A 23,090-nucleotide genomic window follows, 5' to 3' on the forward strand; every position below is an offset into this window, starting at 1 on the left:
TTATAACTCAAAGGTGGGAGCGTAAACTCAAAAAGTTTAAAAACAGCTTAGGGTGCAGGGATGGGGTGGCTAGGGGCTGTGTGAGGGCAGGGGGTAGCTCAGGGTGAAGGGAGGGGGTAGCTGGGGCTGTATGCACCCAGGGGGTGGCTGTGGGTATGTAGGGAGGGGGGTGGCTAAGGGCTTTGTGTGGGCAGGGGGTAGCTCAGGGTGCAGGGAGAGGAGTATTAGGGGCCGGTTGCTGGGAGGGCTCCCCTGCGGTCCCTGTTCCCGGAGGGGCCTGTGCGCCATAGAGCCTAGTCTCCCCACCCGGGGCGTTCTTACTGGCTGCCTCTGCAGGAACAAAGGGGGCTGGGAGCTGAGGAGCATCTTCAATCTGGGGCACCAGCAGGAGAGGAGGGAACGCTGCTGCTTCTGCTAACTGCTCCATGGCACCAGCCAGAGCAGCAGCTACCCCGTACTGCCCGCACTGCCCGGCTCCAGTTCCCGCCTCCGACCTGGCCAGCGGGTGGGGAGAGGAGATGGGGAGGGCGGGAAATCTGCCCCCGGGACTGCCGTGATCTTGCACTGCAGTTGCGGGGAGGACAATGCCCTCCATGTCCCCAGTGCTGCTCATGCGCTCAGGGATTCTGACCCACAGGCAGCACCAGGGCTCTGGGATTTAGCCCCACGGGGGGCCCTGGGGATAGGGGCTTCAGCCACATGGCCCCGCGGCCCCCTTGAAAGGGCTCGTGGACCCTCAGGAGGCCACAGACCCCCATTTGAGATCAGCTGTGCTAAAGAACAGGATGCTCTTGGTCTTGTTATGCCTCATAAAAAAAGAGAAATAAGTGATCTGCTACAAATTGAGTAATGGCTCCAGAACAATATGGCATCATAGAAGAGCTCACAATGGTGCCTTGTAAAATCAGCTCGGTGTGGATTGAAAGCATCTTTCATTCACATACAGCTCAGAATGGATGGAAGTAATACTTTTCTTCCAACTTGATCCCTGGTAGATACACTCAGCTATAGCTTTCGCCATAAGTTTTCTGCTGGTGCACTTGGAAAACCTCTCATAAGCTAATTCTCTTTCTGGCTTCAGTTATAAAAGAGAATTAGTAAATCAAAGACTTTTGAAAATATAACTTGTTGGTCATGTCTACATTAAATGTTTGCCTTAAGGTGAACATTTTCTACAATCCCCAAAAGAGAGACTTCAGTGCTGTTTGAAAATACACTAAAGATCACTTGAAAACTCCTTGCCAGTTTTATTTACCTGTCCCTGTATTTTAGAAGGCATTGTGTTCCCTTTCACTGTACAATGTGTGAAATTTTGAATAATCAATGGCTTCATTTTTTAACATAAGAAATAAGAACAGTTCTAAATACAAGTCGTTTGCATCAGTAAAATCTAAAGAATATATTGTGTGTCTGATAAGCCATACATGTAGCATTTCTCACAAACTCGTAGAAATCATATTGTATACTGAAACTGATATAGCTTGGATAGCTGTAGACATATAAGTGTAGGATAACAGACATTATCTGGGCACTCTATTCCCATGGACAGATTGATGCACTTCACCAACATTGTGTCCAAACCCAGAGCTAGAGCAGAATTCCACAGCTAGCCCCTGTCTTTGCAATGGACAATCCTAATCCAAACTCCAAATTTTAGGGTGTTTGAAAGGTGGACTAGTAGAGCTTGGGCTGAATAGAAGATGAGAAAGTGGGCTAGAGAACATGGATTTGGAGAGGAAAAGGACGTTGGGTAGATTTTTAGCACCTGTTCAGAGACTGACCTCCAGTGGCTGACTTGGTTTATCACAGATATGACTTTTCCAGATACTTGCGGCTGAGTACGAGTGCTAAATATGGGAACTTTCATATCTACATGAAACAACTTGCTAAGAAACACAGTGTTTGCTGCAGGGCCAGCCCACAACATTTTGGCACCTGAGGCAGGGAGCTCAAATGAGACCCCCCCATACCCATTAGCTTGGGCCAAAACTTTGAAAGGTCTCAATTCTGCCTTTTTCCTGTTCTACTCCTCTCTTGGTACTGCTCCGCTACCTACCCCAATAAAGGAGAACTAACAACTTCAAATGCCTTGTTCAAAAATTTTAAGGAACACTTAACTTTCCAACGCCTGAACAGCAAATGTAATTTTTCTTGTCTGCAGAGTAAACACTGGCATTTTTATCTGTTTGAATAATCAATGTGGTGCTTTCCCAGCCACCTTGGCTGCAAAGATTTGAACTGCTTCCTGCTGAAGGTCCACAGTCTGGGCCAGCTCATGCTCTGTTGAGATGGTTGCGAGGCCGACCAGCCTCTCCTGTGTCATTGTGGAGCGTAGACGTGTTTTTATTAACTTCAGCTTGGAGAAGCTGCATTTTCCACTGACAACTGTTACAGGAAGTGTTAGAAGTATGCGCAGAGCAACAAAAGCATTTGGAAAGAGGGTGGTCCTCTTATTTGTGCACATATAGTCCAGAACAGCCTTTGGAGTTGATCCTGCTGAAATGTATCTTGAAAGGGCTTTCAGTTCATCACCTAAATCACTCGCATCAATATCGCACATGTCATCATGAGTCAACACTGTCTAGTGCCCTGCATTGCTGGTGTAGGTCTTCTTCAGGTATAGTGGGGAGTTTTGGAATATCATACAACATCCCAAATATACTGCTGTGTTCCTTGACTGCATGAAACGTTCTTCAACTGACTGTATTGCACAATCTAGCACCTGGTTAAAGAATTCAACTTTGAATTGTTGTTTGGGGTCTCTTATGGGATTATCCTATGCCTCATAATCAAAATGTCTTCTTCTTTGGTGACTCTTGTATTCTTGAATGGGTGGGAAAATAGCTTCAGTGTGAAGTTCCTCTGCCAACTTCTGTGCACTCTTCAGAACATGTTGAAATCCCTCATCTGACCGGTAAGACTGTAGGTATGACTTTGCTTTGTCCAGTTGTTTCATTGCTCCAGATATATCAAGGTCAACATCTTGGATTTTCTTGCTTACAACATTTATTTCAAACAGTATGTCATGCCACAACACTAAGCCACACAGAAATTTTAAGTTATGTATGTTTCTGGTGATTCCATTTCCCTCTGCCACTGTTCTCCCACGAACAGTTCCTGTCATAGCATTATCCTCCATAATGGCAACTACGGCATCATCTATCTTCCCAATTTGGTGTTTGATAGGCTTGATCGCCTCCACTCGACTTTCCCATCGTGTGGCACTCAGTGGTTTCAGTGTCAGAGGGGATGTTCCCAGATGTTGCTTCAAAATTTGTCATCAATGAGTTGATGCAGAGAAAAAAAAATACATAGATGCTTTGAATTACATTAAAAAATTCAGCAGCCTCACTAGAAGCTGATGCTGCATCACTGACCACCAAGTTCAATGAATGAGAACTGCATGGGACCAAAAAAGCTCAAGTGTTTAACTCTCGGACATGTGTCTGCACTCGTCTGTTCTTTCCTCTCATGTTGGCACCATTATCGTAACCCTGATCTCTCATGTCAGCTATCGCAATTCCCGTATCTTCCAGCTTTTTAAGAAGCACATTTGTCATACAAGCTCCTGTAGTATCAATGTCAATAAATTCTAGAAAATGCTCTGACAGCCACCATTGCAGGGACATTTTCACTAGGTTCTGTTGTTGTTACAAAATGCACCATTAAAGTCATTTGTTCCGTATGACTGATGTCAGGTGTGCAGTCCAAAATAACAGAGTACTATCATGCTGACTTCAGATCTGCCTGAATCTTCTGTTTGACTTTTGTTGCCAGTAACTGTATGATCTCATTTTGAATTGTTTTTCCAAGATAGTGGTGTGTGTACATTTCTTGGGTGGTGATTCTTCTTAAATGCTTCTGGAGTACAGCATCAAACTCAGCCATCAGCTCCACAATTTTAAGGAAGTTTCCATTGTTTGGCACATACAGCTGATCTGAAGAGCCACGCAGTGCTAGGTTTTGGGTGGCAAGCATTCTCACAATGACAATGAGCCTTTTCAGAACATTTTGCCAGTAAAGAGACTCTGATGCAATCTTCTCTTGATGCTGATCATCTATGGTGGCCTTTAACCTTAGTCTCATCTCAAGCTCTTTCAACCTATGGAATGCTCTCTGGTGATTTGCTGCCTTCTCATGGCATGCCAGATTTCTAGCCAGGTTTTTCCAGTCCTTTGTTCCCCGAGAACCCAATGTGGCTGGAACATTAGACTGGAAGAGTTTTCAGCAAAAACAGTATGCAGCATTCTGGGCTTTTGAGTACATAAGCTATGGCCTCTCCATTTTACTCAATTACCCAATGGTGACAGTGTGTTGGATGGAAACTTCTATTTTCATTGTCTTTGGGGAACATGAAGGTTTTCACTTGCTGTGGCCCATGCAGTACAAGGAAGTCCCTCAGGCTACTGCTCAAGTGAGTCCACAGTCCTGGATCATCTAGACTTAAGGAACTAAACTCAGCAGCAGCTGTTTCTTGCACCTCCACCACACTCTTCTCTGATCTACACTTTTCTTCAGGAATGTGCATGGTTACATCCATATGAGATGGAGATAAGGATTCTGCAGTAGCTGCTAGGTCACCTGCACTCTGTCTAACTGGACGATCAGGCATCTCCTCACAACACACGTCCTCACTGGGGCCGGAAGGCTCCCCGTGAACATTTGCGTCTATGTATCTCAGGAGAGCTCCTGCCTGCTTAGATAGAAAAGCTTCCTTTGCTTTCTTTCTTTTTCTGAATGCTGGCCCAGAGGGGTGTTTTCTTCTTTCACTCATGACTGCTGTTCTGTGCCAGCTATAGTGGCCCTCAACACTCAGTTGAATGGGACAAATAAGCAGGCTGGTAGCAGGGCCTGAATGAGGGAAGAGATCAGCATCTTAAGGGCCTAACTGACTCCTACTACTTCAGTTGACTGCCTGTTCTCCTCAAGTGGGTTCAGGGAAGCAGCAGGAAACAGGACACTCCCTGAGAAGCTGGTGTTAATCAGTCCAGGCTCCTGGGCGTGCTAGAGAGGTACATAAGAGACTCCTCCTCCTCTCTCTTCCTGCAGCTCCTGCTGCTTTCTGTTATTCCCTCTCACCTTTTCTCCTGCCTGCCTGCCATGTCTCTTGTGCCCTCCTTCCTCCAGCACAGCACTTCACCATCTCTGTGCATCTCGAGCAGAGAGAATACATATGCACCAGCAGCAGACACAATTTTCTACACTCTGGGTCCTAATGGTGCCCCCCGACCCCTACCCCGGCCACAGTCTGGCACCTGAGGCGGCCACCTCAGTTCGCCTCATGGTAAGGCCAGCCCTGGTTTGCTGTTCATTTGTATTGCAGAAGTGCCCAGACAACACATCCTGACTGGGACAGGTGCTTTTAATGCAGTCCTTTTAATCCCATTAAAAATGTTTAGGCTGTTAAATCAGTATATTTTTAATTTAAATTGTGGAGTTATTCAATGGGTTGCACAAGTCATTTCCTAGAATTCTTACAAGATATTAAATGTCTCAACATTAGTCTCCTTAAGTTAGAGTGATGAGAGTTCGTCAGACTCTCAATTTACTCAAAAATTGCAAATTTAAAGTTAGAATGGAAAATGTTGAGGTTCAAGTCCTTTTTGGCCTGGCAAAATGTTGATTTTGGGTTGCTTCATTTTTGTTTTGTTTCCCTAGTAGTCCCAGAAATGGGGGCACAAATTCCTTTCAAACACAAACTGTTATAGTATGGGCAGCCTGCTTTTCAGTTTAGATTTCTTTGCTAAAATTTTTGACGGGGTAAACATCCTTCTGAGGCTGAGATGACCCATCAATTATTCCCTTAATATAATTCTTGGAAACAGTAATGTGTCTTTCACTCATCTAGTCTCAGTTATGTGCTCTTACTCTAAGAGATTTAGACTAAAATGTTACTGACACTTCACTGTGACTATCAGATATAGAGCTTGAATAACTTGGACTGATTGAGGCAAAGAAATACATGGACAGTATGTCCATTCTTCTGGGCTTGCTTCATTGGAATTTTTTTAACAGATGGGGTTGAATTGAATCCTGTGTGCAAATGCCCTTGAGATTTGGGCAAGATCTGAGCTAATTCTGCCTGCAAACTCCAATTCATCAAATAATGGAATACTTTTCTCTTTCGTTGCTGGATATTCTGCCACTTCTCAGTACTTAAATCAGTGACATAGTATATTTGATCAGGTTTATCATCTTATGCTGTGTGTGATGTTTGATTTGTCAGCGCTTGTGTGTCTGCTCTTGGTTGGGTGCTGGAGAGCGGGGATTTAGCTTAATCCATTCAGGAAATACACCACTTTATCAGTGCGTCTACTTTTCCCCTTAGAGTGCAGAATGACTCTTACAGTTGTGTAAAGCACTCACCTATTTAGTGTTAAAGACTCTGAGCTCTTTCATAAGAGAGGTTACATGGAACAGTGAATTAAGATGGATTGGGAGGTCCTTCCACTTCTTTGCTGTGTGGCCTAAAACAAATCTCAGGTAACTTCTCTGAGCCGCTATTTCCACATCTGCTAATCTACTTCACAGGCTCACTGTATCAGTTAACAGCTGTACAGTGTACAGCCCTATAGGGGTGATAATCGCTCACTATGATTGTTGTTGTGGCAGGATTCAGTGAAAATGGGTTGGTTCAAAAAGTGTCACTTTGTACAGACTATAGTATTCCCCGGCTAAATGCTTAACACGTCCCAGCAGAACAGAGCATCACTGCAAAGTGGGACTCTTTAAAATGACTATCATGTAAGGTAGTCTGCATTTGCTTCCTAAAATGAGCACCAAAAGATTCCCAAATTTGGCACAGACGTGTGTCTGGAGCACAAGCGGAGATGCTGTCTGTTAGTCTGCTCCCTGGGCCAAGGAAAGCAGCTTTCTGTTTTAATAAATGGCTAAGAGTCCAACAACCTCAGTTGAAATAGACACAACCCCTAGCTGTGCGAAGTGTTCCCATTCAAACCTCTTTAAGCAGTGTAAGCCAGAACTTTTTCTGTTGTGCTAGCACCCTGAGGCCCCAGTCGGGATTAGGGCAAAAAACGCCCTTCACACAAACAGGAACTCAATAGCCTTGGGCCAAAGAGCTTACAACTTATAAGAAAGACTGCAGCACAAATATGGGAAGTAATATCTAGATCCCTGTAGCAGCACCTCCTGCTGGTCATCCAGGGAATTAGCTTTTCCAGCCTCCGGAGCACCCTCTGCAGGCCGGTGTCCCACTTGCCACTGGACTCTGAGTCCCTCCTGGACCCTGGTGCCCCTTTCAGGCCAGGGTGCTGCCCCCTGACAGTACCCCCCACAGATCTGGGTCTCCCCTGCCCGGGGAACCCCCACCCTCTATCCCCACCTCACCTCAGTCTATGGCCACTGCCAGTCATCAACTAGCCCCTGTTCCCTGAGGCAGACTGCAGTGTAAATGCCACTCATCACTGGCAAGGGGTGTGTGGACCTGCTGCCTCTGCCTACCCTTGGGCTGCCCTCTGCATCACTTTTCTTTGGCCTTTAACAAGGCCTGCAGCCTGGGGGGTTTCCAGGCAAAGCTCCCAAGCTCCTCTGGCCTTCCCCCAGCCCTGCTCCAGTTTTGATACCCTGCTTAGCTCCTAGCAACCAGGCCCATCCCTCTCCACATCTAGAGAGAGAGTGGGTGTTTGCTGCTGGCCCACTGCCCTCTTATGAGGGCCAGGTGGGCCCTGATTGGGGCGTGGCCGCATCTGTGGCTGGTTCCCCAATCAACTGAGGCTTGTTGCTTTTCCTAGCAGCCGCCCTCTCGCCACCTTAGACCTCTCCCAGGGCTGATTTCAAGCCGTTCAGGGCAGTAGCAGGTGACCACCCCGCTACAGTCCCTTTATTTGTTTTACAGAGTTCTGTGTTCAGCTTCTTTGTTACCTGTAAAAATAAGCCCCTGGTATGTCACAGCATGATCCTTATTACTTTGTGTGTGGGCAAATCACTGTAACTTCAGCTTGTGAATGGCTTGAAAGCTTTCACATGTAATTGGCGACAGAACACTTTGTGAAAACTCCATCATAAATGTGCGTTTGCCAGCACAGACTTTCAACATATGCAGTACAGTTGCACTTTCACTTTGTTAATCGCTTGAATGAAACAAACACTGGGCATCAAACATAACTTTAAAACTACAATAACTAATAGTAAAACCAATATAGATTGTTTGACCAGTGTATATCAGTATACAGTTATGCAAGAAATTAGACCCTTGAAATCCAAGGCACGTGGATAATAGTTGCTTTGTTAAGAAGAACCTTTTCCGTCCTGGACAACGCTTTTCAATAAAACAGATTCTAGCACCCAGTGCTTGGCATGTGCGATTGCGGACCTCATGTAAGCCTCTGTATTTACCTTCACAGCTATCACACTGCCAATGTCCAAATCTGTACTTTGTTAATTGTTTTGGGATACCTTGGCTATGAAAGACCCTATAGGCAACAAGTTATATTACTCTCTTGAGGTAACTTGAGGTAACTGAACTTTACCTCATCAAGGCCAGAGACAACATTTGGTAGTAATATAATCATACTCATTTCTCTATTAGCATATGGAAGCTCCAGGATCTTGACCTTCTCTTCCTCTATGGAGGCGAAGGCAAATGGACCTTTCTGATGCATCATCTGCACAGATTTGCTTACTTGCTGAAAAATAAATGTGAGAAACATGCTTTTTAGAAACACAAGTGATGCATCTGCTTAAAATTAACTGAATAATATCTTAGAACAAGATTCTTTCTGAGAGAACTTGGGTCTCGTTTTTCTTGGTTGCACATTTATATTGGCAGAACATAGTATTAGGAATGTAGTTAATAGGAAAGCTCCCCATAAGGAATACAATGCATTAAGGGAACTATGAGCTGAATAAATAAGAAGTAAAACTGGGTCTGGTATAATTTCTAGACTGCTGTTTTTGGAGTCTACAATATGATACCTTGAAAATAATAGGTGTATTCATGCGTCATATACCTGATTCAGCCGAAAAGGCATTTCTTTGGTGTCTTCTTCCTTAAATTCTTTCTCCCACTTTCCATTGAAGTGAAGGCATTAACTAAGACCAGTGCAGTAGATGTCACAATAGAGTCTGGACCAAACAAATCTTTGATCAGACCTTAGGCAGAGAATCAGGGAAGAGAATACCATAGTATGTGTTATTTTGACAATTCACTAAATTACGTGTGGGGTTTGGCTTGGTTGGTTTATGATTTTTGTGGATTTTTTGCAGCTATAATCTTTCCTCTCAGAGTTTGACCAGTCTGTTGCTTTTTTGGCTCGGTTTCCATCTTTATAAAGATGGCAGTTAGAATTCAAATCAGATTGCTGGAACCTGCTGGGTTATTTATACAAACCTATTAAATCTGTACACCTGGCATGATATTTCTGAAATAAGATGAGGAATATAATGATTAATTCAGGGAACTCTAATGGCCCATATAATACAGGGGGTCAGACTAGATGATCACTGTGAACCCTTCTGGCCTTTTAATCAATGAATCTCTGATTATACTGTACCCAGTTAAACTGATAAGGAGTTCTAAGTATTAGCTGACACCTCTGTTATCCCACAAATTATCACCATCCCATATAAATAATTAACCATACTTACAATTTACACATTCACTCAAAAAAGGTAGGTTACAAATCTGTATCCCCTAGATTACTCAGACCATCCTGAGTTTTTCTGTCCCCTAGACCCTGATCCTGCCATGAGCACCACAGGTATATAAGACCTAGCCCATGCAAAGCTAGGGCCATGCAGGACCGCTGATTGCAAGCTTTTTTGGGTGGGGATTCCCTTTTTTATTGTGTCAGTCACCAACAAATAAGCAACTTGCATGGATAAATAATTCAGAACAGGACAATTTCTTAATTAAACAAATATACCAACACCCCCGGCAGATCTCTGTTACCTCCAGCAGCAATGTTAATACAATCACAGTAGTTTCTCTAACTCTAATAATAAATACAGGAAGTGGCAAGTTCATGCCAAAAGTTTGAAGGAAATTTGCATAGCACTGCAGGGGGAGGTGTAGATTGTTTTGTTTTGTTTTTTACTTCCCCCACTTCAGTCCTACTCATCTCCCTCAGTACTACTAGTAGTGTGGAAATAGAGTTCATCTGTGAACCTCTGGCTAACTCCTCTCCCACAGTCCAACCAAACAAGAGCCCTGCTTTCTCTATCTGGAGCACATTAGCAGAAGAGAGAACTTAGCTCCAAGTTAGAGGAGTGTTCACATATTCAATAGAGCAAGGAATCCTTCATGATCAGTGCTTTGTTCTCTATTCTGGCCACAGAGGATCATAGAAATGTAGGATTGGAAGGGACCTTGGTAGGCGATCTAGGCCAGTCCCCTGCACTGAGGCAGGCTAAAGTATCATCTAGAGCAGCCATGACAGGTGTTTGTCTAACCCATTCTTAAAAACCCACAATGACAGGGATTCCACAACCTCCTTAGGTAATTTGCTCCAGTGCTTAACTGCCCTTACAGTTAGGAACTTTTTTCTAATGTCTAAACTGAAATCACTCTTGCTGCAATTTAAGGCCATTGGTTCTTTTCCTATCCTCAGTAGTAATGAAAACAATTTATCACCCTCCTCTTTATTACAATCTTTGATGTACTTTAAGACTGTGATCATGTCCCCCCAGTCTTTTCTTCTCTATACTGAAAAAAATAAGGTTTGCTTAATCTTTTCTCATAGGTCATGTGTTCTAGACCAGTGGTTCTCAACTAGGGGTACATCAACTCATCTAAATATTTGCCTAGTTTTAGGCTACATAAAAAGCATACATGCTACATAAAAAGCTACATAAAAAGCACTAACAAAGTCAGTACAAACTAAAATTTCATACAGGCAATTTGTATACACTGAAATGTAAGTACAATATTTATATTCCAATTAGGGCTGTTGATTAATCACAGTTAACTCACATGATTTATTCAAGAAAATTAATCATGATTAAAACAATTAATTGTGATTAATCGCACTGTTAAACAATAGAATGCCAATTGAAATGTATTAAATATTTTGATGTTTTTCTACATTTTCAAATAATTGATTTCTATTACAACACAGAATACAAAGTGTACAGTGCTCACTTTATATTATTTTTATTACAAATATTTGCACTGTAAAAATGATGAACAGAAATAGTATTTTGCAATTCACCTCATACAAGTACCAGTGCAATCTCTTTGTCGTGAAAGTGTAACTTACAAATGTAGATTTTTTTTTGTTACATAACTGCACTCAAAAACAAAAGAATGTAAAACTTTAGAGCCTAAAGTCCACTCAGTCCTACTTCTTGTTCAGCCAATCGCTAAGACAAACAAGTTTGTTTACATTTACGGGAGATAATGCTGCCTGCTTCTTATTTATAATGTCACCTGAAAGTGAGAACAGGTGTTCACATGGCACTTTTGTAGTCGGTGTTGCAAGGTATTTATGTGCCAGATATGCTAAACATTCGTGTGCCCCTTCATGCTTCTGCCGCCATTCCAGAGGACATGCTTCCATGCTGATGATACTCAGTAAAAAAATAAAGCGTTAATTAAACTTGTGACTGAACTCCTTGGGTGAGAATTGTATGTCCCCTGCTCTGTTTTACCCACATTTTGCCATATATTTCATTTTATACCGGTCTCGGATGATGACGCAGCACGTTGTTCGTTTTAAGAACACTTTCACTGCAGATTTGACAAAACGCAAGGAAGGTACCAATGTGAGATTTCTAAAGATAGCTACAGCACTTGACCCAAGGTTTAAGTTCCTTCCAGAATCTGAGAGGGATGAGGTGTGGAGCATGCTTTCAGAAGTCTTAAAAGAGCAACACTCTGATGTGGAAACTACAGAACCTGAACCACGAAAAAAGAAAATCAGCCTTCTGCTGATGGCATCTGACTCAGATGATGAAAATGAACATGCACAGGTCCGCACTGCTTTGGATTGTTATAGAGCAGAACCCATTATCAGCTTGGATGCATGTCCTCTGGAATGGTGGTCGAAGCATGAAGGGACATATGAATCTTTAGCACATCTGGCACATAAATATCTTACAACGCTGGCTACAACAGTGCCATAAGAACAACTGTTCTCACTTTCAGGTGACATTGTAAACTAGAAGTGGGCAGCACTATCTCCTGCAAATTGTAACCAAACTTATTTGTCTAAGCGATTGGCTGAAGTAGGACTGAGTGGACTTGTAGGCTCTAAAGTTTGACATTGTTTTATTTTTGAATGCAGGGTTGTTTTTTTTTATATAATTCCACATTTGTAAGTTCAATTTTCATAATAAAGAGATTGCACTACAGTACTTGTATTAGATAAATTGAAAAATACTATTTCTTTAGTTTTTTACAAAAGTAAAATATTTGTAATAAAAAATAAATATAAAGTGAGCACTGTACACTTTGTATTCTGTGATGTAATTGAAATCTATATATTTGAAAATGTAGAAAACATCCAAAAATATTTAAATAAATGGCATTCTGTTATTGTTTAGCAGCGAGATTAATCACGCGATTAATCATAATATATTTTTTAATTGCAAAATGAATTGCGATTAATTTTTTTAATCGCTTGATGGCCCTAATTCCAATTGATTTATTTGATAATTACATGATAAAAATGAGAAAGCAATTTTTCAGTAATAGCGTGCTGTGACGGTTTTGTATTTTTATATCTGATTTTGTAAGCAAGTAGTTTTTCAGTGAGGTGAAACTTGGGGGTATGTAAGACAAATCAGACTCCTGAAAGGGGAACAGTAGTCTGGAAAGGTTGAGAGTCACTGTTCTAGACCTTTAGCCATTTTTGTTACCGTCCTCTGGACTTTCTCCAATTTGTCCACCTCTTTCCCAAAGTGTGGGGCCCAGAGCTGGACACAGTACTCCAGTTGTGGCCTCATCAGTTCTGAGAGAGTGGAAGAATTATTTCTTGTATCTTGCTTACAACACTCCTGCTAATACATCCCAGAATGCATTCTCTTTTTTGCCACAGTATTACACTGTTGTCTCATATTTAGTTTGTGATCCACTATAACTCCCAGAGCCTTTTCTGTAGTACTGTCAGGAATCAGGGCCTCCAGCAGAGCTAGTCTCCAGGCAGCCTCATCACTACAGCTGGTCTGCAGCAGGCTGCCTGATTAGCTTCACACCCTGACTGGCTACAGAAAGCAGCAGGCTGGCACTTAAGCCAGCAGCAGCAGCTTGCTGGTTTCTAAACACTCATGCTCACCACAACTGTGCCTGCTCCTGTGTTACCTTGTTCTTGCTGCTCCTGCCTTGCACCCAGCCTTGCCTCAGCCCTGCCCCTGCCTTGAACCCCTCCTTGGCTGCTACCCTGCTTGCTCCAGTGCCCGACCTCGGGAACAGCGCTACAGTGGTGCAGATAGAGCTGTAGTTTCTAGTGTACGTACAGTCTCTGTGTTCTAGTCAAGCTGGTTGGAATTGAACTGCTCATGGGTCTACTAGCTTAGCTGCAAACATAGTAGTTGAACGGCTGGCAGCTTTCTGGTCTGAGCCCCTGCATGCTGCATGTTTCCTCTGTTTCTCGGTGCTGCTTTGTTTGCCGATTAATCACACACTCTTATTGTCTCTCGTTAGACTGACCACTGCCCCCATGTTTCACATATCACATGTGGGGTAATAAGATGAGAAGAACCATGTGTGATGGGATGGAACCCGGAGTGAAACCTGGAAGCTGTTGGAACTGGCCCCTAACTATTTAGCTGGGTTGGCTTCCCACACTTGCTCTGCGGCACCTCACACCCAGCCTCTCCAGGCCCTGTTATCACCCAGCACAACAGCAGGTGGCGCCACACCCCCAACTGAGTCACCTGGGGACTTTGCCTAAGCCACTCATGGACCAACAATGGAGGCCCCAGCCGATTTCCCAGCTCCCCAGCCTGACACCCCCACTGGAGTATAAACCCAGACTTGTGCCATCTTGCACTGCAGAGGGGTCTGTACAGTGCAAGCTCATTAAATTAGTCCGCTTCCCCCTCAATGTGGGGAAGATATGCACCCACCTGTGTTAACAGAACAAAGATTCCCTAACATGTCACTCAAAACCACACAGTGATTATAAATGATAACAAACAGATCAAAGCAGGTTACCTAAGAAATCAAACAAAATGCAATCTAAGTCATATATACTAGATAGGATTTGAATCAGCAATATCTCACCCTAACTGATGGTACAAGCAGGCTTACAGATTCTTGAGGCACAGGCTGCATCTGCTTTGTAGCCTGGGTTTCCCACTCCCCTATGCAAAGTACTTTGTCTTCCAGCATTTCTTTTCGGTGTTGAGTTGTGGGGGTGTGAAGACCAAAAGATAACACTCCCCATCTTATATAGTTTCTCCTATGGCAGGAACCCCTTTGTTTCAAGCCAGCTTCCCAGCCCAGTCTGTGGAAAAATACAGGTACCAAAATGGAGTTCAGTGTCCTGTGGTCTGGTCACATGCCCTTGCATGCCTTGCTGAGTCATAGAAGCAATTATTCATAGGCTGGGTGAAGGGTCCCCAGGTGAGGACAAGCCCTTTCCATGGTCCATTGTCTTTGCTGATGAGCCATTAGCACTGTCTAGCTTCTTCATCCTTGTATCTGAAAGGCTAGTTGTGGGCGTTTCCGACTTCACAACATCTTTCAGTAACACACACATAGCAAAACTTCATAACTTTTTATATGAGTAAAATCCTTCCAACAGGATATTAATGTTCAACAGATCAAGATGTTTAGAATAATACCTTACAAAGCATACTTTGTACAAAACATATCATAATTACACCACCATGGTAAATATGGGGTGCTTTGGGGTGCAGAATGTCACAGTATGTTTCTAAAATGAAACTACTCTTTTTTAAGAGAACTGTTTACAGAGATGTGTGATGTGGTGTTTACTGCACACAGGTGATGAAATGGTTAATGTGGGCCTGAGAGACCAATACACACAGGTGGTGGCATGAGGAGGGCAGGCCTGGCCTGGCCTGTTAAAGATGAGTCCCAGCTGGGGAAGGATGTATATGGTTTCTGTAAAGGGAGGAAGCCCAAAGTAGAAAAGGACTTTCTCGGGTAATAGTGCACAGAGGAAGTTCAGGAGGACATTTACACCTTGGTCCTGATGGAAGAGGGAGCAGGAGTGAAGGGGAATCTTGAAGTGGGCCTGAGAGAAGGCCACCCCACAGGCAGAAAGCATTGGGAGGGACTGGAGTTGAAGATCCAAACAGGGCAAGACTTAAGGAGGGTAGTCCCCGAAAGTCAGTACTCTGCAGAAGAATGGAGAGCTTTGCAGGAGGGGGTGTGTGGACATAGGATGGTTTAAAAGTTCAAGCCTGGAAAAGGGCCTGACACTGCTTTCCCTGAAATCTGTGTTTTGCTTTTGGGTCGGGTTAATAGACTCCAGGGAGAAGCCTTGGGGCTGCAAGTCTGATAGAAGAGTAGAGTGGAAGAGGAGTCTGGGAGGGGAGGAGGATGGCAGATCGATGATCAGTATTGTGTAGGGCACTGTACATGTGGCACACGGAAACTCTGGAAGGAGAGGGACTCTAAAGTGGCAGGAAGGCCAAGTCATGAGAAGAGACACCAACCAGGGCCGTAGAAGCTGTCGGCAAGGGGTGCTAGATGGTGAGCTGCTACACCACCCAGCCACAAGTGGTGCACCTGCCATGACTGCAACTGCAGCTAACTTTCCAGCCATGTGCACAGACAGGCTTCCTGGTGCCTGCTCCAAACTCTTCCCTCCCAGTTCCCAGGGGGTTGCTTCAAGCCCTAAATTACAGGCAGAAGGCTGCTTTCTTGTTTTTCACCTCAAATGTACAGAGTAGTCTGTAGATTTCAACTTCTTTCTTTTGCACATTTTTTCAGGGGACATAAATGTATGCTAAAAACTTGTCTAGGTAGATTATATTGGTTTATTAGAGAAACAATGTTTTAAGACTCCCCATTTATGATTAGGAAACAGGGGAGTATAAAACTGGAAAATGAAACTGAGTAGCATTGCCAAAATACCGATATTAATTATTAGTACTCACTTGTCCCTTAAAAATTATTAGAAGAAGGTGTATGTTATAGCCGTGATTGAGGAGAGTATTCAGGACAGCACTTAAACACATGCTAAGCACTGCTTGAGTCCCATTACAATCAGTGGGACATAAGTACATGCCCAAGTGCTGTCTGGAACAAGGGGTCTACATACTGTCTATCACTATGTGACCATTTATAGTAGTGTTATACTCTTGCAGCTTCACTCTTATCACATGCACACAGGTATGTCTTCAGCTTCTGTTTGGCTTATTTCCCTGCCACTACTGAAAATGACAAAATACGTAGTGATTTATTGAATCTTTGACTTGATAGCGGTATAGATGCATTGCAATTGCACAAATTAAAAGGTCAAAAGCAAAATACATCTATAATACTTCACCAAAGAAAAGCCATAAAATTACAATCTTGAGAGCGCTGCAGAAAGAGAGTTATTTTCCCCAGTTGCCCTTTTGGAAGACAATTGGTTAATTACAATTTAGATTTTTCTGACAAGTCAACAAAATTTTCTAATTTTGTGTTAAACTCTAAACAACTGGCAGGAAATCGCTACATGCAATTTGGAAGATCCCAAGTTTCCTGTCACAATAGTCTCACAGCTCGTGGCAAACAACTGGACTTAGTCAAATTATAACCAATTAAATGATTTTTAAAACTGCTAATGCAAGTGTGACGCTCCCCAGGGGTACCCAGGGTTCTGAGGCACCTCACGCCCATCTGGCCTTCGTGTGAAGCAGTCATGTCTGTGCCTGCTGTGGATCAGCTCCCTGAAACCAACAGCTTCTGGCAATACAAGCACTGCCCTCCAGAATCCCTCAGGCCTTGTCCTCTCTGCACAAGTAGTGATGGACACACATCAACCCTCGAGTCCTCAGAGCGTTCCCTGCAGTGTCTGGTCCCTGATCCACTGAACAATCACAGAATTACCGGGCCTGCCGTTCCCAAAGAAACAGTACACACCAGTTTGTAAGATTCAACTCAGGATCATTCCTTTACTTCACACCACAGCACTTAGATATGTTTATAGTGAAAACAAGAATACATTTATTATCAAAGACTAGAGATTCAAGTAATAGTGAGCAAAAATACTGGAATTAAATGGTTACATATAAAGCAAAATAACGCTCTTTCTATAGACTAGCTAAACTTAACTAAGAAATTGACCAGCTAATAAAGAAACTTATCTCACCCAAAGTTCTCTCCAGTGTTTTCAGCCCAGCCTGGCTGAGATTCCACCTTCATGAAGCAAATCTGCTGTCTATTTGCTTCCTAGCTCAGGGATGCCTGGGTGTCTTCTTTGCCCCCCAAATATAGTAGAACAAACCATTGAGGTGCACTTCAAGATAAGGTTCTCCCTCCCTGCTGTTTTCTTCCTATTAGTTCCTTTCTGAAGTATTCACAATCCTTCATTTTCATTCCGTTCAGACTGGTGATAGGAGACCCATTGTGAATGAGACAATGCTCAATGTACATGTAAATATGTAGGTGGCTAAACATCTCGTGTATGACAAAAAATCGGTTTTTTATCTTTGCTGGTGACCAGCCCCCAGACACAGACTTTAAGAACATATGTTCAGTATAGATACACCACTCCTTACATGGTTTCCTCACATACATTTCACAACAGAATTGATGAAGAGCGCAACACGGACTCTTATTTCTGACCTCACATGACGTTCTTTTGATGAATGAGAATCAGGAGAACCTTGGAGCCCTCTGCACCCCCTTGCCACCTGGTATTAAGAGGTTCTGGGGTCACAGCAACATTATTGTTAGTTTTCAATGCAGGTGTCAGGAAGTACAAAGTTTCCACAACATCCCTAACTCTCACCCTGACTGTAGGAGTTTGTATCGGTGTACAGTGTTAACTTTATATTCGGGTGCGAAAGGGTCAGACTCTGTTTTCCAGCTCTCCCTTCTCCCTCTTGCTCCACATTATATTGAGTACTGCCTTCCTCCCCGGTAGTCCTACTCATTTCAGCAGGATTCCTCATGGAGTAAACACAACTCTCTGTGAGTACAGGTGTACTTTAAATGAATCATTACACAAAGTTCTGTATTAATTTAGTTTAAATTAATCATTACACAAAATTCTGTATGAATATGCCTAATAAGAAATCTATTAATCAAAAAACATTTCCGGGCTATATTTTTGTCTGTATTGTTACAGACATACTTGCTGATAGATATTTTGAAATTAATTACCAAAATAATTGAAACTGGCATGATTATTTTGTGTTGTTTTCCCAAATTAAAAAGAAGAATTTTGCAGAATTTTAAAATATTGTGCACAGAGTTTTTAATTTTTTGGCACAGAATTCCTCCAGAAGTAGTAAAGGTGGCAGAAGGGCAATAACAATAACTGTGAAAACAATGAGCCTGATTATTCACCTGTTACATTGCCACAACTCAGGGCCAGGTTCTCCACTGCAAGAGTTTGGTCAATGCTTGTGTTGATACCTATTCAGTTCAGGATGATTAATAAAATTCATAGTTCTTTATTTCACTACTAGTTAGCAAAGCTTTGGTCAAGGAGATTCCTAGTGATTTGGGACTTTGCAGAGGTGCCCTTCCTCAGGTGCTGAGAGAGTGGGACATTCTTTAAGTAGGAACGAGAAGCAAGTTTGCGGGGGAGGGAAGCAGCAGACAAGGTAGGACTGTGGTGCTAGTATCACAGTCCTGCTATGAGTATCGTGTGGCATTTTCACCCATAACTATGGAGTCACTATCTAGCTAGAGTGCAAGGAAAAGAGAAAATGAAGAGAATAACATTTCTGTTGTATTTTCTGTACTACAATTCTGTGGCCCAGGATCTCGTGGGTTAATTAGAGATTTCCCTTTAAGGAGAAGAGACTCTACCATAGAAGAGAATGCATTTGGTTTTTTGGTGTCTGATGAAGAAGAGGAAAGGGTGATCAGCCACAAACTGTACAGGTATTCTTAATGAGGATCCACTTAGGCCAATTTCAGTTGCAGCTGCTGCCACAGTGCCCTCTTCATTGACCTCTGCATAAGCCTTATGGACAACCTGACTCACAGACAGGCCATCTGTTTTTGCCATTCCAGATAAATCTGATACTCCTGGGCGAAACACATCGGTCATTCCTAAAGCTTCTAAATGTTGCTTAAGTTGAGCGCTTGTCTCGATTTTGAACCGAGGAAGAGACACCTCCACTTCATCTTCTTTCAAATGGTCGGGGCTAATCCAAGTTGTTAATTTCTCATAAGTAAGTTCCTTTTCCAGCTACAGGTATAAAGATACATGGGAATCAGAATCTTGTGGTTATGCGTCAAAATCAACAAGACATGCAACTGTGTGAGAAATTGGAAAAATGATTTTTCATTCACACTGTGGTAGCCACATCAGGCATGATTCTTACAATACTACTGGGGTCAGTAGCATGACGTACACTAACAGTATGTCTACAAAGGAATAAAAACAGCTGGCCCGTCTTAGCTGACTCGGGCTACATGGCTGAAAAATTGCTGTGTGGACATTTGGACGCAGGCTGGAGCCCAACCTCTGGGACCCTCCACCCTCACAGAGTCCTAGAACTCAGGCTCCAGCCTAAGCCTGAACGTGTACACCACAATTTTTAGCCCCTCAGCTGCAGGGCTTTTATCTCCATGTAGCTGTACCCTAAAGATTTCCAAATAAGTGTTTGTCCAGTGTTGATTATAGAATCTTGTTTTCTTTTTTTTAATGTAAATATAATGACCACAATGCTGGGTCAACAGTGGGAGTCAATGGTGAAACTTTTAACTTCAGTGCTCAGACCTCTACCATTAAAGCTAAAGGACTTGATCCTGCAACAGTGAAGTCAATGGGTGTTTTGCAATTAAATTGTATGGGAGAAGGGTTAGGGAGATGGATCAGATGTTAAGTCTGGCAGCAATATGTGGCAGACAGCCTCTGTGGATCTGCCGATGCGTTACCTATATTGTTTGCATTTATTATTCATTCACTTTTAGACGAGTCTGTGTGGGTATTAACTGTTTAGAAAGGTTGATAATACAAAAATGTAGCAATTAGCTATGAATTACATTGTCACTGTGCCCCATTTGGAGAATAAAAAGGCTGGCTCATTGTTTGTTTCCTGAAAATTCAATAGACACAGGAACAGCATAAGCAGCCTGCCTTCAGATTTACTATTCAACATGCTGCATACTCTGCAACAAGGAGGAGGAAAGGTAATTTTCTTCTATACTGCCTGTCCAGGTGGTCAGAGATATATTGCCATGTTCATATTCTGGTTATAAGGTTATCATCTCATCATAGGTAACTTTACCTGTGTTAGACCCGTGTAGTCTTTTGGCAGCAGTATATACATACTCAGGTCATCACCCTTGTACGGGAGTTCAAGCACCTGACAATCATGCTCCTTTATTGTAGCTATTTTATACTCGCCCATTTTGTACATCATCTGCACAGGTTTGCTTGTAGTCTGAAAGCAATGACAATTAGTAACAAATGAAATTCATACAATATATCCTCCTGTATTTACATATTTTCCCTTGTATTATATCTTCACTTGGACCTGAATGCTGCAGTGATTGTTTAGGGCCAGATTCGCACCTTCTAAAGAAAGGTGTATATAGTCCCCTTGAATCTCTTCAAGCATCTCACAACAGATTCATCTCTATCTTGGACTCAAGGGAAAGGGGTCAGTGAGGCATCGGGGGAAGGGGGACTAGGAAACCCCATAAAGCCCATCCCCATGGTCCAGGATTCCACGATGTTGCTTCTCCCCTGCCCCTTTAAAGCTAAGATACCATTTATCATCTCCCTGTGTCTGCACTCAGGTGCACCCACCCCACGACGAATAGAAGGTTTAGAAGAACAGTTAATGCTATTTTGTTGGACCAACACTTTCAGTAGTTGCCACTGATAGTGTGTGCCTCACAGTTAGGTTGTCGAGCTTGAGAACCACGCTAAGGACATTAAAACGACAGGCTTTCCATCTTCTGTTTAATTTAAATTTCAATATAATAGCATGTTCTTAGGTCAAGTTGACCCAGAAATTTACAAAACCTAAAAGCAACAGACATCCACAAAACAATTTCATGGAAACAAATTCCACTAGGAACAATTTTCCTTTAGCTAAACAAATGTTTCCCTCGCAACATTGCCAACCTATTTTTGCTACATTGTGCTAATGTGTGACCAACAGAAGGTGAAATGGAACTGAAGCAGTACGAAGCTGGCTACTCTACATTCACTGCCCACCCAACGGGTGGGATGGGGGTGGGGGGAGTAGCACTGGGACAATGTGCAGAATGTCACCTAAAAAAACCCCACTTTCAGTATTCAACCTTAATGAGGAGAGAGCTCAATCTGGTGACAGAATGTGGAAACTGAACACAGACTAAATGGATCGCTTGGTGGCCGTCATTGTAAATGTGGCAGCAGAACAGCTCATTGTAGGTCTGAATACAATGGAAACCAGTTAAGGGTCTATGAAGAAGATAATTAGAGGCCAGACTGTGGATTGCTCCAACTTGGGAGTGTAGTGAGGGAAGGTACAAGAAGCACCCTTATGCTAGGCCTCTGCTCAGGGGCCAGTCGGTCTTTGCTCACATGAGTGCAAATCTTTACAAGGATAGTAAACCTAACTGCACTCGCAACCCCAAAGGGGAAGGGGAAAAAGCAGGGCTTTGTCCTGAGCACTTTCACTCCTGAATGAAGAGCTGACAGGCCACAGCTTCTTATACACTGACTTCCCCTGTGCTCCAAGTGGCTTTGTGAGGCATTGTACATGTGTCAGGCATGATGCACTCTTCTAGCAGAAGCTTTGGGAAACAGCTCCCTCTCCACCCACAGAGCTGGTCTCCAGGCAGAGGGCCATATCCCATGGTAGCTCCCCATTTTCTGCCAAGCGTGTAAAACAATAGAAGCAATGATGTGATATGTGTATGTCTGTACTCTACCTTATTAATCTGAAAAGCTCTTTCTTTGGTGTTTTTTCTGTCAAATTCCACTTCCCATTGCCCTTTGAAGTAGACAGCATTCACGAGGACTAACTTAGTACCGGAAGAAATAGTGCCTGGGGCAAGGAGGTCCTTGATTTTACCTTAAAAAAATGGAGGCAAATTATTTCATTTTGGCAGTTCAGTAACTCTAGTTCCATTTATCTGTTGTAATAACATTGATGTACAGTGCATCTATGTACCTGGGTGTAAGAATATACACATGACACTGGACACACATGAAAGATATTAGACTGACAGGCCTAAGAGGCTGAAGTCTTCTATCTATTCATAGAACAAGTGCAACACAAGCAGCATCTTTGTCGCTTCCCCACACTGATGTGCTTCAAGTGAATAATGGAGAATAGATGCCATCTCCTAAAATGGCCATTTTATTCTTTTTCTGCCGACTAGTCTTGGATCCAAGTCAATTTTAAGTAGTGTGCTGTCATTTACCTTATCTGTAGATTTCAAAGTAGCAGCCGTGTTAGTCTGTATTCGCAAAAAGAAAAGGAGTACTTGTGGCACCTTAGAGACTAACCAATTTATTTGAGCATAAGCTTTCGTGAGCTACTGCTGAATGCATCCGATGAAGTGAGCTGTAGCTCACGAAAGCTTATGCTCAAATAAATTTGTTAGTGTCTAATGTGCCACAAGTACTCCTTTTCTTTTTGCTTCTCTGTGGAGGAGCTCATAAATCAAGGTACTTTTTGAAGGTTCCCTCTCCTTGCCCCAATACCTCTTGCATCTGACTGAATAATTCCTTAAACTCCATGCAGTCAACCACACTGGTGGTCTCATCCAGCGCCCACTGAAGTTGTCAGAAGAATTCCTATTGATTTCAATGGGTGTTGTACTAGGTCCAGAGTCTGCTGGCTACTCTGTTCTCCTCAAATATGTTTTCTCTGTGGGAATTAATGATCCATCTTCAGGTCACTCAGGTGGTCAAATTGCTGAGAGCTGCCACTGCATACTGGGCATGCTCCAATTATGACAAAATAGTTTTCTCCTCCAGGTTTTTGAGCACCTTGTACACTTTACCTCATTGTTTTTTTTATTAAATATCAAGAAATAGCAGCCAATG

The 23,090-nt window shown here is 42.9% G+C and overlaps 1 protein-coding gene across 1 annotated transcript in view; it reads right to left on the reverse strand.

Moving 5' to 3' along the window:
* Nucleotides 1-23,090, reverse strand: part of LOC311516749 (uncharacterized protein) — a gene marked incomplete at its 5' end in the record, with an annotated part of 57,295 nt that overhangs the window by 22,810 nt on the left and 11,395 nt on the right. The window contains 5 exon segments of the mRNA XM_084621091.1: nucleotides 8,490-8,695; nucleotides 9,028-9,111; nucleotides 18,890-19,283; nucleotides 20,329-20,484; nucleotides 21,968-22,110. Of these exon segments, the coding sequence (XP_084477217.1) occupies nucleotides 8,490-8,695; nucleotides 9,028-9,111; nucleotides 18,890-19,283; nucleotides 20,329-20,484; nucleotides 21,968-22,110 (983 nt within the window).

This window comes from Lepidochelys olivacea (genome assembly GCF_965140295.1).
Source record: "Lepidochelys olivacea isolate rLepOli2 genome assembly, chromosome: 2".
Taxonomy (NCBI): Eukaryota; Metazoa; Chordata; order Testudines; family Cheloniidae; genus Lepidochelys; species Lepidochelys olivacea.